At 36.7% G+C, this 16,764-nt stretch overlaps 1 protein-coding gene and 1 long non-coding RNA gene across 3 annotated transcripts; one reads left to right on the plus strand and one right to left on the minus strand.

The window, feature by feature from the left end:
• The first annotated feature begins 265 nt into the window (after nt 1-265).
• LOC130739943 (zinc finger protein GIS2) lies at nt 266-1,456 on the plus strand. The gene has a single exon (XM_057592420.1). The coding sequence runs from the start codon at nt 316-318 to the stop codon at nt 1,024-1,026; it is 711 nt and encodes a 236-aa protein (XP_057448403.1). The 5' UTR covers nt 266-315; the 3' UTR covers nt 1,027-1,456.
• A 454-nt stretch (nt 1,457-1,910) lies between these two features.
• On the minus strand, nt 1,911-4,133 carry LOC130739944 (uncharacterized). Of its 2 annotated transcripts, XR_009019980.1 has the most exons (4): nt 3,771-4,130; nt 3,642-3,696; nt 3,425-3,552; nt 2,820-3,335 (listed from the first exon to the last, which is right to left on the minus strand). It is a non-coding gene; the product is annotated as an uncharacterized LOC130739944 (long non-coding RNA). The 2 variants fall into 2 exon arrangements; XR_009019981.1 differs by adding an exon at nt 1,911-2,309 and having other exon boundaries at nt 2,420-3,335; nt 3,425-4,133.
• Between the last annotated feature and the right edge of the window lie 12,631 nt (nt 4,134-16,764).

Here is a 16,764-nt window from a genome sequence, read left to right on the forward strand (position 1 = left end):
TTTATGTGATATATGATGTGTTGTCATAAAAAGTGATAGATATAGAGAAAAATGAAGTGTTCATGAAGTGTCCGCATTATTTTGGTATCTAAGTATCATTATTCATTACTAATTAAATAATTAAGTGCATTGAGTTATTGACCTTGGGTTCCCTTATGCTATCCATGTAATATAAAACTAGTAATTATTTTAATAGTATATGATGCATGTTGCAACCTAGGAGCTTACTATAAAAGGAAGATAAGCCTAGAAACTAATTATCAGAGCATTTCTACCTTAAAAATCATAATATTTCCTTATCCTTACCTAAGAGAGATGGACAATGATATCTGTGAACTTTCCCATACATGGGATGGTGAGAATGGCAACTCTGTGGAGAAAAGGCTCAGGCTATTTGGCTTTGAGCTAAATCCATCAAAGATTGTCAGAGAATCTGGTGAAGGAGATGAAAGTGTGAACTCCTCCACCTCAGTTTCCTCAGGAGGAGAGAAAACTGTGCAGGAGAAGAACCCAGATGAGAGGAAATTTGAGTGCCAATTCTGTTTCAAGGAATTTGCAAATTCCCAAGCACTTGGTGGGCACCAAAATGCCCACAAGAAAGAAAGAATGAAGAAGAAAAGGTTGCAGCTCCAAGCAAAGAGGGCCAGTGTAAACTACTACCTTCAGCCTTTTCAAAGCAACAACCATAATGGTTCTGATCATGCTCCTTGGTTCTATGATCCCTCTTCCTATAACAACTCTGAGTTCACCTTGTGTGAAGAATCTCAGATTAGCTTCAATTCAAATGTTCAACCTGCTACCAATTTCTTTGTTGATCAGAAATCTAGTTGGTATAATAATTCTATGCCATCACATGCTTCTTCTTCCCAACAAGATTCTTGCATGTTCACTTTCTCCAATACAGATAATAGCCCTTTCATCTTTAATGAGCCTTGTCACTTCCCTGCTTCAAACCAGAGCCATAGTACAGTTTTAGATCTTCAACTAGGCCTCAATTTGCAATCAAGCTCTTTCAGTAGGCCATGATTTATTGGATTGAAATCTTCTGTACTCCCGTGACCATGTCTTCTAGTTCACCAATAAAATTTTGATATGTCAATTAAGATGTTTATTTTAATTGACGCTAAAATATTTTATTGGTGAAATAAGAAATTGAAACATTATTTAAGAACAGAGGACATAGGACTTCAGGACAAATAGGTTAGTGAACAATTTCCTTGTTCTCCTTGGGTGATTTGAATGCATAAATTCTCAAACATCTGGGAAAAGGAAATGAGAAAAAGTGAGAGAAAAAAAAAATCAAAATTCATTAGTTGGCTGGCCCTCAGGCCCTGGCTCATTCAGAGACAATTATTGAAGAGTCTGACAAATATATACAATTCATATAGTGTATTTTTTTTAAGTATATACAACCATTGCCAATTACATTTATACAATGTTCTTTACATTCGCAGCACATATATAAGCTTCTTGGATTCTATTCTTCTTCACTCTCTCAGTTTAGTTATCAATCATTTTATTAAAAGAGAACCTGGATGGGCATAATAAATGAAAGAGTTATGATTTATTCACACCTCACTTTTCTTCCATTTCAATTTCACTCACGCTTCTCAAATCTGAATTCTATGTAAATTTCAAGCTGGAACATGATGATAAAAATTTTGATAAAAAAGAAATTTGTTTCTCACATGAGTAGTTCTATGAGGTAGGCATACATTAATAAAGACTAATTGCTTAAATAAGTTTTTGGTCCTTGTAAAATACTAGGTAGGTACCCGTGCGATGCACAGATGCTATTTTTTTTAAGTCATAATATTGATTCATATTTTAAAATTTGATAATTTTTTAGCACAATTTCATCAACTACTTATCATAATCATATCCATATGGTTCAGGATAATAATGAAGTATTTTTTTAAGGAAAAGATGAAGTTTTACTAAAGAATAATCATACTTGGGAACATTGCTCTCCCAAATGAGCAAAACAACATTTAATCAAATGCTCAGCAAATTTTATATCACCAACAAAGGATTGCCAAACACCGAATCAAACCCACATAGCCCCAACTGGATTAATATAAGGCCTAAACCCATGTCAAAATTAGAACCACGTTATGGCCTATATATCCCACAAATCATGACAATAAAATCATTTCAATGTAATATACCAGTAAAAAATAGCCGCACTACAGCCTGTGTCCCCATGCCTGTAAAACTCCCATACACCATTGCATCGGATCTGTGCAAAGGAGCATAAAACACACTCCTCCAACCCCACCATGAAAAAACAATACTACTATTTTGCAAACCTGATGCCCAAACATAAAAATTGTCATCCAACCCCATCAGAATCCTACTATGCTGTTTTCCAAAAAAAAAACAGATTGTATATCCATATTTCTATTAGTAATCCACATACCCATCCAATAAAACCCTGACTCATTCTCCAGGCATGTCAATAGCAGTCCATAGCATTTGTGGCTGATCTCTAAGGATATGCCTCACACCCAGGATAATAGTGAAGTATAAAATATTAATAAACAAATTTTAAAAAGTAATAACATAAATGTTATTCAATTTATACTTTATAAATGACAACTCAATCTGTGAATGACAATATGCAGGTTTGGCTATTGAACTGATTTATTTGGGAAAACTAAACACCACCTTAATTAATATAAGAACCAATTGCTCTGTAATTAAAGTCTACCTCATGAAGTTTTAATAGAATTATTTTTAGCTTTTGAGGCCACCGTAAAATTGCAAACCACTACCACAATTGACAGAACATATTTAACTTAAGGTGGACCTTCATCACATGGAATAAAACCCTGTTGGTTTTTAATGGTAAATGAAAAAGAAGAAAAAGGTTGCAGGAGGAGAGAATGTAAGTTTTCAATGTTTTTAAAATAAATACGTACAAGGTATATTTGTTCTTCACAGGAGCTACATCTATAAATACTACAGGGTATATTGAATTCCTCTTCAACATCTTCTTCATCCATATCTGTGTGTGGTGGAGTTTGCTCTAAAGACACAAGGCAACATGCTTAAGAAATCAAAATCTTAATTGTTGACATCAGAGATACAAACATCCTGACGATCTTGAAATTCCCTCAAGTTAGTATCACAAACAATTCATTTCAGCATAAAAAATGCAAAAGCACAATTCAAATATGTGGTATAAAATATTTGACGAAATATACCTAGCGCCTTTTAAACTTCCTTCTGTGAACCAATACTCTCTTCGAGATCTCTTAATCATAGATCAACATCTTCCACACTGATCTTACTTCTTTAATTGCTCGCGCTCCAATCTGCATAGCTTATGAAACCTGCCATTAAACAATGAATCACCAAATGTAACAACGACAAACTGTAGTTGAATGCAATCTTCAGATTCAGACAATATTATAAGTAGGACCTTTTTTGTTGACTCAGCATCACTAATAGTGCCAAGTTCCTCCTCTACTCGGTTAAAAAATGATGAACATTTTTTCTCTGCTCTGGGTGTTCACAGACTGCAGAGAAGCCAATGCTGATTTTCTTTACCTAATAGAATCAATATGTGAGGCAAATAAGTATTTTGAGCAAATAACCCAAAACTGATGTAGCATACCTGTAAACTGGGAAGATAGTACCTGAACCAGAAAATTCTAATAACACCATTAATGGTATGAGTCATTCATTTTTAACCTGAAAGTTGACAAATTTAAGGTAATAGAAAAAAAGACAGAGGAGGAAAACGGAAAAAACCTAGTACTTAGTACCTGGGAAGGTCGAATTCTGAGGAGGCAAAAATGGGTGGCGATTTGGATGTTCAAATTTCGCCAGAAGAGGAAGTTGGGTTGCCAATCGGATTTTTGGCCGGAAAAAACCTTGAATGGAGCAACAGTGATCACTTCATCGTCTCAATCAGCCACTTCCCTTGCTATGAAATCCTTCAATGCACTTGTGAATAAATTGGAAACAATGAAACACAATTGCACCATTGATCTTCCCAATTAGAGTGCCTTATATAGGGAAAATTCATGTAAAGTAAAATCCTAACTTGAATTTGTGCAGAAAAGTGAAATAAATGTTGAAAAGTTTTCACGCATTCATGCTCTGCTCAGGAAAGTAGAAAAAAGGGGGAAAAATCAGATAAAGCAACAAAAAGTAACCCACATATTGCCTTATAGTGGACCAACACACATGGTATAAAACTCTCTTAGTGAACAGTAGCAAATAGCTTCTCCCTTTGTAGTGTTTATAGATATCATTTTTTTTGTCCCTAAAAAATATTTTTCTTGTTTAACATTCTTCCAAAATCATACATTTTATTTTTAGTCATTCCTTCGCATTTTTCATTCAAACTAAAAAGAGTAAACACAATTAATACAAGAATATAAATGAATAAACACAACAATCGTTTAATTTGGATGAAAAATGTGACCGCAAGGTCTAAAAACAAAACATGTAATCTTTGGAGAAATATTTTTCAGGGACAAAAAACAAAAACGATATATTTTATAGGGTCAAAAACTTATTTAAGCCAGGTCTAGTTTAATTATGGTAATAAGAGCAACTCCAACGCTGGTTTCTTAGACCAGTTGGAGTTGCTAAGGAACCGTTTCTTATTTTTTGCAGCATTGGAGCTGATCTATGTGGCAGTTTTAGTTTCTTAACTACAGTGCAGAGTTCCTTGTGCAAGGAACTCTGCTTTTTGGTTCCTTAACATTAAAAAGTAATATTTTCTCTCACTTGCTTCAACTGAATCCAGAGGGAAACGAAACAGAATGAAGGAAATCAACACAGTGCTTGCTCTTAAACCAGAATTCCAGAAATTTTATTCAACAATAAAATAAATACAAAATTATAATGAAATGTTTTAGAAGAAAGAAGATGTACAAATTTATTTACAACAGAAGATAAATTTTTTTACATAGAAAAAAAATAAAAAAACACAGAAGCTGAAAGGGAAGAACAGGAGCTCCGATCCGCTCATTTTCTCTGATCTGGTGGCGGTGGCAGAGGGTGGCCCTTGAGGAAGGCTTGCATGTCTCCGATCCAGTGCTTGAGGGGCGATTTGGGTCGAGATTGAAGCTTTGGTGGCGGCTGGGGTGTGTTTTGGTTGCGGTGAGGGGGCGGTTTTGGTGGCGGTGAAGGTTGTTTGGTGGCGGGTCAGTGGCGGTGAGGTGGTTTTGGTTGTGGTTGTGGGTGTTTGGTGGCAGAGAGGTGGGTTTTGTTTGAGGTTGTGGGTGTTAGGTGGCGGTGAGGAGGGTGGTGAGGGTGAGGAGGCCGTGAGGTGGCGGTGGTGAGGGTGAGGAGGCCGTGAGGTGGCGGTGAGGAGGGTTTGGTGAGGAAGGAGAAGAGGACGAAGGAGAAGAGGACGAAGGAGAAGAAGAGGACGAAGGAGAAGAGGACGAAGGAGAAGAAGAGGACGAAGGAGAAGAGGACGCAGGTGATCGGTTGGTGATGTTTGGTGATCGGTTGGTGAGGTTGGAGAAGAAGAGGACGAAGGAGAAGAAGAGGACGAAGGAGAAGCTGCGTGAGAGAAGAGAGGAAGAAGAGAGGAGCGGCTAGGGTTAGAATGGAGAGTGAGGGAGGAAAAGTAGATTATATAGTGGGTGACCGGCTGAGCCGGTCATCCCACCGGCTGGTGCCGGTTTTCTGCCCGTTTGGGCTTTTTTTTTTTTGAATTTTTTTAAATTGACCGGTTTGACCGGTTTTTCTGCCCGTTTTCTGACCGTTTTTTCAATTCTCCGACCGTTTTTTCAATTCTCAGATTCTTTACCTTATATATAGTGCAGTAGACCATTTGAAACACCAACATTTACTCCCACAATTTCTCTCTTGTCCAAAAATTCTCAAATTTCTCACAATGTCTAATCCTTATGAGCAATATTATCCACTGCTCGACAATGAAACACCTCCTACAAGTGAAGGTTTGCAACCTTCGCCTATGTTTCCGCCACAAAACCAACCTCCGCAGATGATTCACCTGCAAAGCCAACCTATGATGGTGTTCCAACAACAAAACCAACATTCGCAGGTGATTCGCCCGCAAAGCCAACCTATGCCGATGTTCCAACAACAAAACCCACATCCGCAAATGTATCAACCACAAAGCCAACATCCGCAGATGTGTCACCCTCAAAACCAACCTCCTCACACCGGTGGTAATGTTCAAAATCCTTCGTATCAAATGTTTCCACAATCGTTCTACCATCAAAACCAACCTCAGGGTCAAATGGGACCATATCCACCACAAATGCCTTATCCAAACAATCCACAATATTGCATGTATCCACCACAATACCAAGCACCTCCTACTGGTAGCAGCAGTAGTTCAAAAGTCTCAAGTACACAATGTGAGGCTATGCCCGATGAGCCTGAATTTTCTACTCAACGGGGTCTAGATGATATTGATCTTGAAGAATCCGGAAAGAAACGCACCAAATGGAGTGGTAAAGATAATATACTTCTTCTTCAATCATGGCTCAACGTTTCTACCGATCGGGTCGTGGGAAATGAGCAAAAGTCAGATTTGTTTTGGAATAAGATTCGAGCCCAATATGAGGAGTACCGCGACGATGCCTCTCCTTCGAGGACATGGTTATCCCTGAAATCTCATTTTAATAAATTGAATGCTGATCTTCAAAAATTTGTCGGTTGCCACACTAAAGCCGTCAATCATTGGAAAAGTGGACACTCAGATAAGGACATCATGGCTACGGCGCATCAATTATATCATGTAGATACAGGTAAAGATTTCAAACATGAGAATGAATGGCGGTTGGTGAAGGATGAACCAAAGTGGAAGGGAACATTTATGACAACCAGTTCAACGAGGCAGAAGAAGTCAGTAGATGGGGTGTATGCAACATCGTCTGACCGGAGTGCATCAATCGAGGGCGACGAATATGAGGCCACACAACCAGCAACCCGCCCGTTGGGAAAAAAGAACCAGAAAAGGAAGGCCAAAGTAGGAGACACAGCTTCAAGTGATCTCGATTATGTTCCTAACTCCGAGATGATAGCCATCGGGAAAGCTAAACTGGGATTCCTTGCGAGTTTTGAGAAGCTCAAGACTGAAGAACTGGAGGTGAGAAAGGAAAAAAACAAACTTCAAAAGGCGCGGTTATTGAAGGAATACAAAGATATCCTTATGGAGGACACATCTGAAATGAACGAGGTGCAGTTAGCAACGCATCAGCGCCTAGTTGAATTCGCCATGAAAGAACTAGGAATGTCTTAATTCTTGTTGTTGTCTTTCTTAGCGTGTGCCAATGTTGTGATTTTAGCATTTCTACTTATTGATTATGCATTAGTGTTGTAATTTTAGCATTTCTACTTATGTGTATTGCATCAGTGTTGTAATTTTAGCATTTCTACTTATGTATTCTGCATTAATGTTGTAATTTCAGTATTCGAATTTTTCTTAATGTGTACTGCGTTTCTACTTATGTGTTCTATATAGCCGTTGGGGAATATAGCCGTTGGGGAATATAGCCGTTGTGGAATATAGCCGTTGGGGAATATAGCCGTTGTGGAATATAGCCGTTGGAGAATATAGCCGTTGGGGAATATAGTCGTTGGGGAATATAGCCGTTGAGGAATATAGCCGTTGTGGAATATAGCCGTTGGAATTTAAATTAAATTCGTATTAATTTTAATTAAATTATTTTTAAGTTGAAGTATTGATTTAGTATTAAATTTTAAATCTAAATTGGGTGAAAATAAATATTATTAATTTATGTTGTATGGTGGGACACGGGTGGGACCCTTCAAATAGTAATTTAAGAAACCATGGGTTGGAGCAAAATCTGCTTCAGTTTCTTAGGAGTTTCTTAAGTCTGATGTGGCAGACAGGGCCCACAGAAATAGTGCTGAATAGTGCTGAATAGTGTGTTAAGAAACCAAATAAGAATTTTGGGGTTGGAGTTGCTCTAACATTTTCGTTCCTTTCCCTCCTTGTTTACTGTTTTTTCTGGGCTCAATAGGGAGAGCCTTGTTCCCTAGTTGCTTGATTTTTTTAATAATATATTTTTCAATTTTCTTAAAAAAAAATATTTCCAAATTTTTGGCATCTTGTATGATGATCACTTATATCTTAATCTCATCATTGATCACACTGAAAATTTTATATTCCCACATGCAACTTCTTTTGTAAGAAAAAAAACAAGTTTATCAATGACAAATTAAAGATCAATCCAGTGTTTTGATACAATTGTCAATCTCAATCTCTTATTGCGAACCTTTATCATATAAATCCACACACAACAACAACAAATCCAGACTTCAAAATGGCTCAAAGCATTGAAATTTAACAAAGAAACTAGCTAGCATTTTTTTTTTATAAGCAGAAACTTGCTAGCAATCTAGCATGGAATTCTCTTTTAGAAAATACAAAATCATTATTGCCGCTCTTAAATTTAATCCCATTCAGAATTTTCACTTAAATTATATCCCTCGTGAGTGTAACGGCGTAGCTGACTACTTGGCTAGGAAGGATGCAGCTGCTCCGGCGTCTGGAGCGTGGACAATTGACTCCCTGATCTTGATGTGGAGTACCTTCTGTTGAATGACTCGCTTTCTATTCCTTAATTATCTTTGTTGTTAGTAGTTTTTCGATGTATCAAAAAAAAAAGAATTTTCGCTCACCCCATTTACAAGTCAAGTAGTCTATCAATGAGTTATAATTATGTTGGTTTTTTTTTTAAAAGCATAATTATGTTGGTAACCTAAATTATCATATACAGGTATACTTTTCATAGAAGTTAGAATCTTACTAAAAACACCTTATGATCAGCTTCACCATCATATTAATAATTATAAAATACTTGAACTCCAATATTTGTTTTAGTACTGTTACTTTGATTTTACTGTTTTTGATAGGCTCAAAACTATTATCTTCTTTTGTTTTAGTGGTTATCCTCATCTTAGCCTCTCTTTTATGCTTACCATATCTTGATATTTTAATGCATCCTCCTCCTCCCCATTGATATAACATTTAGCAATTATTTATCTATATTTTTTTATCTCTAAAAAATTATACGTTTTTGTCTGATGTCATCTCTTCATTGATTCATTGTATTTGTATCTGGGGCTATTTGTTGAGGTTCTTATATAGGTGGAGAAAATAAACGAGATGCCATGTTTTAAGATTCCACGGTCACTAGAATAAGAAACCCAAGCCTAAGCTTTTACCCTATAATATTGTGATTTGATTATATTTGCTTCAAATGAAATTTTGGCAGCATTCATGTTTGTTACATAATTAATTAATATACCTAACCTAGCTAGCTATGATATCCTTAGTTTAATTAGTCAGCATTTAAATACTAATTAGACGCTCTCCAATTAACTCTATACTATATATAAATTTAATATTAATATCGCTCTCACATACAATGAAGAAAATATATCACACGCATACATTTTATATTGTAAAGATGACAAAACAAACTAAACTCTTTTTTTTAATTATTTTCCTTTGATTTTTTTTTTATCACCAGCCGCCGGACACATGGTTGAACTAATTATTTTTTAATATATTTGTTAGTTTATGATTAACGAAAGAGATTTTTCAAATGAAGATTTTGGATATTGGACAAGAAAAATAAAGTCAAGAACTTCCGTTTTTCTAATACTAGTATTTAAATATCGATATATGCAGGATAGTTGGATTTAATTTCTAAAAATGTTTTTGCCTAATAAAAACAAGGTAATTGTTATTAGGTAATTGTTATTCGGACCCCGACATCTATTTGGACCCCCCGCACAACTATTTTCAATTCTCGCTCGCACTTTAAAAGTGTTTTTGAAAGTGCGTTACCGACGCACTTTGAAAGTGCGTTATGGACGCATCTCTAAAATGTGTTATGGTCGCACTTTAAAAGTGCATAAAAAAGTGTTTTTACATTTTAAAAGGGGGTTCAAATAGATGTGGGGGGTCCGAATAACAACTCCCTAAAAACAATTGCTTTACTACACAGGATACAGCAGTCATGAATAATAATAATATTGATGACAACTCTTCGAGAATATTATATAATAGGCAATAGCAATAAAAATATTTTTATATTATGTCTGCATGTGATACCATGAAGATTAAAAGTCATCGATCGCGTTATACCAATTTATTTTCACGTTTTAGAAAACGAACCAATAAAAATTATCTCGTGATGATAAGGTTACAAGTACTACTTAATTATATATGGATTTTGAAAAGAAATTGTGGAGCTCAGATAAGCAGAGGCATTATTTAACTCTTGCCAATGAAAGAAATAGAATACATTGCTAGTCTCATACGGCTTAATATGCTGATAATGAATTAATGATTAATTGTACAATTATTGGCGGTTGAGATACCTTAATTAATTAATACTGAAAAAACAGAGCATTTGCATGTAAGCGGAACTTATAGCACCATTTTAGTGATCCTAGCTAGCTCAACCTTTGCAAGTAGGAAGAGTTTAAGTTCACATGCAATATTGGCCTTGAATGATTAATTTCTTTCATACCCCAAGAGGGCTTTCTCCATATGGTCAATTTCTTCTTATATAAATGGAGCTCTCTCATGTATAAATGCATGAGATGTTCTTGCGGCCACATTTAAAGGGAACCATATAGTGATTCACAAAGAATTAAGGGTGTGTTTAGATACAAATTTTAACCACCACACTTGAAAATGAAACCTCGCATCACCCACCAAATTCTACCATACTATCCTACCCAACCAAACCCATCCATACCAACAAAGCTTTCACTTGTATCCTCTTCAACCCTATTATCCTACTGAAAGAAATTACTTTAAGTTAAATGTATAATTGGTAAAACATAATGATATTTTAAAATTATAAAAGTGACATGATGTAAATAGGGAAAAATCTAAAATAGTAAAAAAAAGGAGAGTATCAAACTGCAATGTTTTTATTAATTTAGAAGTAATTAATTTAGAATTTAATGGATATGCACTGTCAGTGTAAAATAGTTTTACACTGATATCCAATTGAATTCCGCCAAATAAGCAAGTATATTTTTATTTTAATTAAAATAAAAAATGAATGTAACTCTCTTTCCTACGTGGCAAACATTGATTGGATGTCTGTGTAAAACTATTTTACACTGAGTGCATACCCATTAAACTCATTAATTTATAAGAACTAAACTTTTTTTTTACAATAATAAAAACCAAACTGCAATTTTTTTTTGAGAAAAAGTTTGATGCACCGACGGTGTAAAGTTTTTTTACACCGTCAACCAATCAGATTTTAAGGATGTGCCACGTCAATTAATGAAATTAAATAAAATGAGAAATTTCCTCACATCCTTTACACCGTCGGTGCATAGAAATTAAACTCTTTTTTTTAACCGTAATCTACAATTCTACTGTACGTTATATCATAAATTAAATATTTTGATAGGCCACGAAAGAAATCCTGGATTTTCGTTTGGTTATATGACCCATATTACCCAAAATGGGCGAGGTCCGATCCTAAGTTTCATTAGATTATGGGCACAGGCAAGCATATATTTTTTTATTCTGGTTAAACCAAGAAAAATTTACCAAAAAGAAAGACCAAAAAGACCAAGAAAAAGTATATATATATATATATATATATATATATATATATATATATATAAACGCAAGCTCAATATGAAGAATTGAAGGAGCATGTTTCCAAACACCAGAACCCAATGGCTTTTGAAGGTGATCCTTACTATACCTTACCTTCAAAGATTTTCCCAAACTTCGCCTTGACAGCAAATTCTGAGAATCATGCTCCATCCATCATTCAGATTCCAAAGCAAATCCCCAGGAGGGAACTTGAAGAACTAATTCCAAGAGAGTGGATTAGTAACTATGAAGCTTTTAAGAAAGAACGACAGCCTGTGATGTCTACAGAATTTACCATGAGAAGACTCTCCGATGGTAATGTTAAGACTACTGCAATTTTGTAGACATTTTGTTAATTTCTTGTTCTAAGAAATCAACCTTTTCATCTATCTTCTGCAGAATCTTGTTTTGAGCTAAAGAGTTCTCTGTCTGCCAGTTTAGCCATTTTGCCTTTTACTTAAGCTGTTTACCTTGGCAGAAGCTCCTCCCGGATATGAAGAGATACAAGAAAAGTTGTTAAAATTTTGTGCAGACAGTCATGAAATGCATCACCATGGGGAAAGGAGCAAACAGAGGCAGTAAAGTTCTTGAAAAAAGCTGCTCAAAATCCTCCTCCTTTAAAGATCCCTGGAGATGGGAAAAGGATTCTACAAACTGATGCAAGTGATCACTACTGGGCTGCAGTGCTGATTGAAGAAATTGGTAACCAGAAGTTCTATTGTGGATCCTCAAATCCTCAGGCTTAAGGAATGGTTTTCTCTGTATGATTTTTCTGTCAAACATGTTCAAGGGTTGGTATGACCCTTTTCCCTTGATTATGAATAGTAGGAGGATCTATTGACAATATCCCTCCATCCCAATGGAGAAAGAAGTTTTTAGACTTCAAGGCATGGCTAGATGCAAAGATGGTAAAAGCTGATGCAGATCAATATAAGGTCATTGAAGAATTTTGAAGAATTTTTTGTTCAGTTACCTTTTAAGCTGAATGAAGACATCAATCCTACAAAAGCGGCACATCCTGGAGATTCTGAGCAATCTTCTCTGTCCTTTTTCTCGAGGGTATATGTTATAATAATAGGATGAAGGTGAGTAGGAAGGAAACCTCCACAAACATGAGTGACAACCAAATAGACTCCCCCAGATCTAGCTCTGTAAATCACACCTCAAAAATCTCAATCCCTGCTTCTTGTAAACAGACCCTTGCTTCAAAAATAGAAAACCTTGTGGAATATTCCTATGTTCCAGAAGGTGCTCAGATCGAAACAGCAGTACCACCACTTCTCAGTCCATATAATGTCTTTAGAAGGCATAAGTCTGGCTTCACATGGTCTATCAGAAAATTAATCTCAACTCCTCGACCAGGAGTCAAAGAGTTTATCCAGACTACCAAACTGGATAAGTGTCAGCTCAGGGCAACTTCGGTAGAACAGTATGTGGATCTGGAGATAGATCCTACATTAATCAAGCTGTGGCAACAAGAAGGCTATGTAGCCTTGCATCTTGGAGCAGTTCGTCTAATCCTTACTCTCCATGGACGGAAAGGACTTCCGGTAACTGCAAGAGTCTCACTCATAGACTCAACCTTCCATCAGTATGAACATGCAGTCATTGGAACAGTTTTGACTACCTTGAATGCTGGGAGCGTAGTTCTTACTATGTTTCCAAACTTCAATGTTCACTTGGCAGATCCCACAGTACCAAAAAGATTTAAGGTACAAGTCCAGATGGTGGGTGCTCCCCAAGATTCAGACGCCTTTGCGGCCTCCCTGAATCATCAGATTGTATTCCGTTTACAAGATCACTTTATTGATCTTCCTATGGAGAATAAACTTTCAGAAAATGCTTTAATGGTTATAGCAAATTCTGAGAATCATGCTCCATCCATCATTCAGATTCCAAAGCAAATCCCCAGGAGGGAACTTGAAGAACTAATTCCAAGAGAGTGGATTAGTAACTATGAAGCTTTTAAGAAAGAACGACAGCCTGTGATGTCTACAGAATTTACCATGAGAAGACTCTCCGATGGTAATGTTAAGACTATTTTCAGGAAAAAGGAAGAAGCCCCATCCTCTTCCTCCAACCCTGTATTTTCTACTATGATGATTACACTTGGAGAAAAGGAAAAGGAGATTCCTGTTCATTCCTTTACAAAAGATGACACTCCTATCTACAGTGACAAGATAAATGGTCATTTCCTGTGGGATGTGGCCCCAGAAATGTGTGATGAAGACTGTGATTGCTGGATGGACAGAGATGAGGAAGAAGAAGAAGAGAAAAAGAAATCAAAATCTCCCTGTCAACCTTCTCCAAAACCAAGAAAGCCAAAGCCAAGGAATCAACCTTGGTCTCTTTCTTCAAAACCTGAACCACTACCTCTCTATCGAAAAGGCCTGATGGCTTTGAGAAAAGAAAAACCCTGTTCTCCACCAAATGATCCCACTTTGGTCACTTGGCCTCCTCCTACAAACTGTAAAAGCAGCAACAGGTTTTCTATTCTAAAGCCTTTACAGCAAGAAACTTGCATGATGTTCTCCTCTCATGATTTTCCTCCTCTTGAAAGGAAAACTGACCCAAACAAAAGGGTTCAAATTAAACCTTTTGTTACCAGCACTGAAGTACTTCCTGATGGAACAGCGAAACCTGTTACTCAAGCTGAAGAAGTTCTAAACTGGCAGACAGAGAACTCTTTAGCTCAAAACAAGATTCTGCAGAAGATAGATGAAAAGGTTGATTTCTTAGAACAAGAAATTAACAAAATGTCTACAAAATTGCAGAAACATTACAGAGAAGTCAAGCAAAAGTTGGAGAACCTTGAAGAAGAAGTTGGTACGATGAAAAAGGAAAGGATTTTCAACACCGCTTTCATGGAAAAAGAAAGGGAGTTAAGAAAAACGCAAGCTCAATATGAAGAATTGAAGGAGCATGTTTCCAAACACCAGAACCCAATGGCTTTTGAAGGTGATCCTTACTATACCTTACCTTCAAAGATTTTCCCAAACTTCGCCTTGACAAAACCACAAATGACCACTCCTCTTTTCCCTCCATACTTAAAAATAGATACTAGCACTTCAAGAGAGAAAAGAAAGGAAAAAGTCATTCCTGAACCCATATCATCCTCAGAGCAATCACCAGAACCTTCTCCAAAGAAGACAGAAATAGCCTCCTCTGCATCCTCTCCAAAACATGCTTTGATGGTAGCTCAATCTACTCAAAACCTCTCAGATGGTGAAGAGATGTCTTCAGAAGAAGCATCAGAAGACACAGAAGGATCCTCTCAGTATGCTGACCTGACGAATGCATTTATGGCTACTGCCATAAATGAAGAATCGTCGGCACCAATGGAATATGAGTCGGCAAGACTACATCCTCGAGAGATTAATACTCCCAATCCTTCAGGAACTCCTCTTTTCTCTATTGACAATATCCCTCCATCCCAATGGAGAAAGAAGTTTTTAGACTTCAAGGCATGGCTAGATGCAAAGATGGTAAAAGCTGATGCGGATCAATATAAGGTCATTGAAGAATTTTGTGCCAATATGACTGGAGTTCTGAAAGAATGGTATGAAAGTCTCGGGGCAGTCCATCAAGACTCATTCCATAGAATCTCTATCCCGGAGGTGGTTGGAACTTTGCAATTCCAGTTTTTAGGAGATCAATCACTTCTAGACAAAAAAGTCCGAAGAGAATACTTTGAAATGAAGTGTTGTTCTCTCAAGAGGACAGACTTAGAACGGCACTATCAAAGGATGTCCCAGAGATTCTACCAGCTGAATGGGGTAAATGATCCTAGTCTGAAAAATACCTATGTTGGTTCACTTCCAGAGGAGTTACAAGAAGAAATGTGGAGAATTCTTCAGGCTATGAATAAAGATGTTACCCAAATGACCATGGGAGAAATCTATCAAGTCAGTATTGCTGCACTTGAAAAGATTTGCAGCCAACAACAACTCTTTGAGAAGATGATGGATGATAAAAAGAAGTACAAAGGTATCTGCAAAAAGAAATATCAAAAGATAAAATGCAAAAATGAGAATTGCCATTGCAAAGCCTCAAAGCCTTTCAAAAAAGGAAAGAAGTTCTTTTCCAAAAAAGGGAAGAAGAAAAACTTTAAGTTTTTCAAGAAGAAACCCTTCAGAGGGAAAGGGAAGAATAGAAGGTGCTTCATCTGTGGAGAAAAAGGACATTTCTCAAAATACTGTCCTAAAAAGAAGGAAAAGGCGGTCAAACTTGTTAAATCCCTCCTTTTAGATGAAGACGAAGATGTTGAATCTTTGTACGAAGAGCAAGAAGCACCAGATGGCCTTACAGTCTTTGGCATACAAGACTCAGATGTTGAATCTCTTGAAGATACAGGAAGTTCTGATGGAGATGAAGATAGTACTGAAATGAGACATTTTCCAGTACTAAACATGCAAGAGATCAAACCAGAAATTAATATTGTGAATCCTGAGTCTCTTTCATTGCCAAACATTGAAGTTCAAATACTTCCATCAAAGTATCATGTGCCAATACGAACCATTGCTTTTATAGATACTGGAGCAATGCGCAGTATGATGAATCCAGCCATATTACCCTCTGAATATTGGGTAAAAGAGACTCATCATTTCAAAGCAGCCAACAGAGAGACATTCAAAACCACCCTCATGACTAAAAATAAAATTGGGATTAAGTTTTTCCCTAATTTTATCTGGTGGACAAGAGTCATAGGATCCGAGCTTCCAGACAAAGATATTCTAATCGGTTGGGATATCTACGTCCAATGCCAAAAGCTTAAAATTCTCGCCAATGGAATCAGGTACAAAAGAGATTTTAAGCCATTTTGCCTTTTACCTAAGCTGTTTACCTTGGCAGAAGCTCCTCCCGGATATGAAGAGATACAAGAAAAGTTGTTAAAACTTTGTGCAGACAGTCATGACCTCTTCAGGCATCCAAATCCTCTCTGGAAAAAAGAAGAATTTTTTGTTCAGTTACCTTTTAAGCTGAATGAAGACATCAATCCTACAAAAGCGGCACATCCTGGAATGACTCCGTCAGAACTCAAAGCTGCACAGGAAGAATGTCAACAGCTTATCAAGCAAGGTCTGATAGAACCAACCAGATCAGAATGGGCTTGCACGGCGTTTTATGTGAATAAGAGATCAGAACAGGTCAGGCAAAAG

This window comes from Lotus japonicus, chromosome 2, assembly GCF_012489685.1.
Source record: "Lotus japonicus ecotype B-129 chromosome 2, LjGifu_v1.2".
Classification (NCBI taxonomy): domain Eukaryota; kingdom Viridiplantae; phylum Streptophyta; class Magnoliopsida; order Fabales; family Fabaceae; genus Lotus; species Lotus japonicus.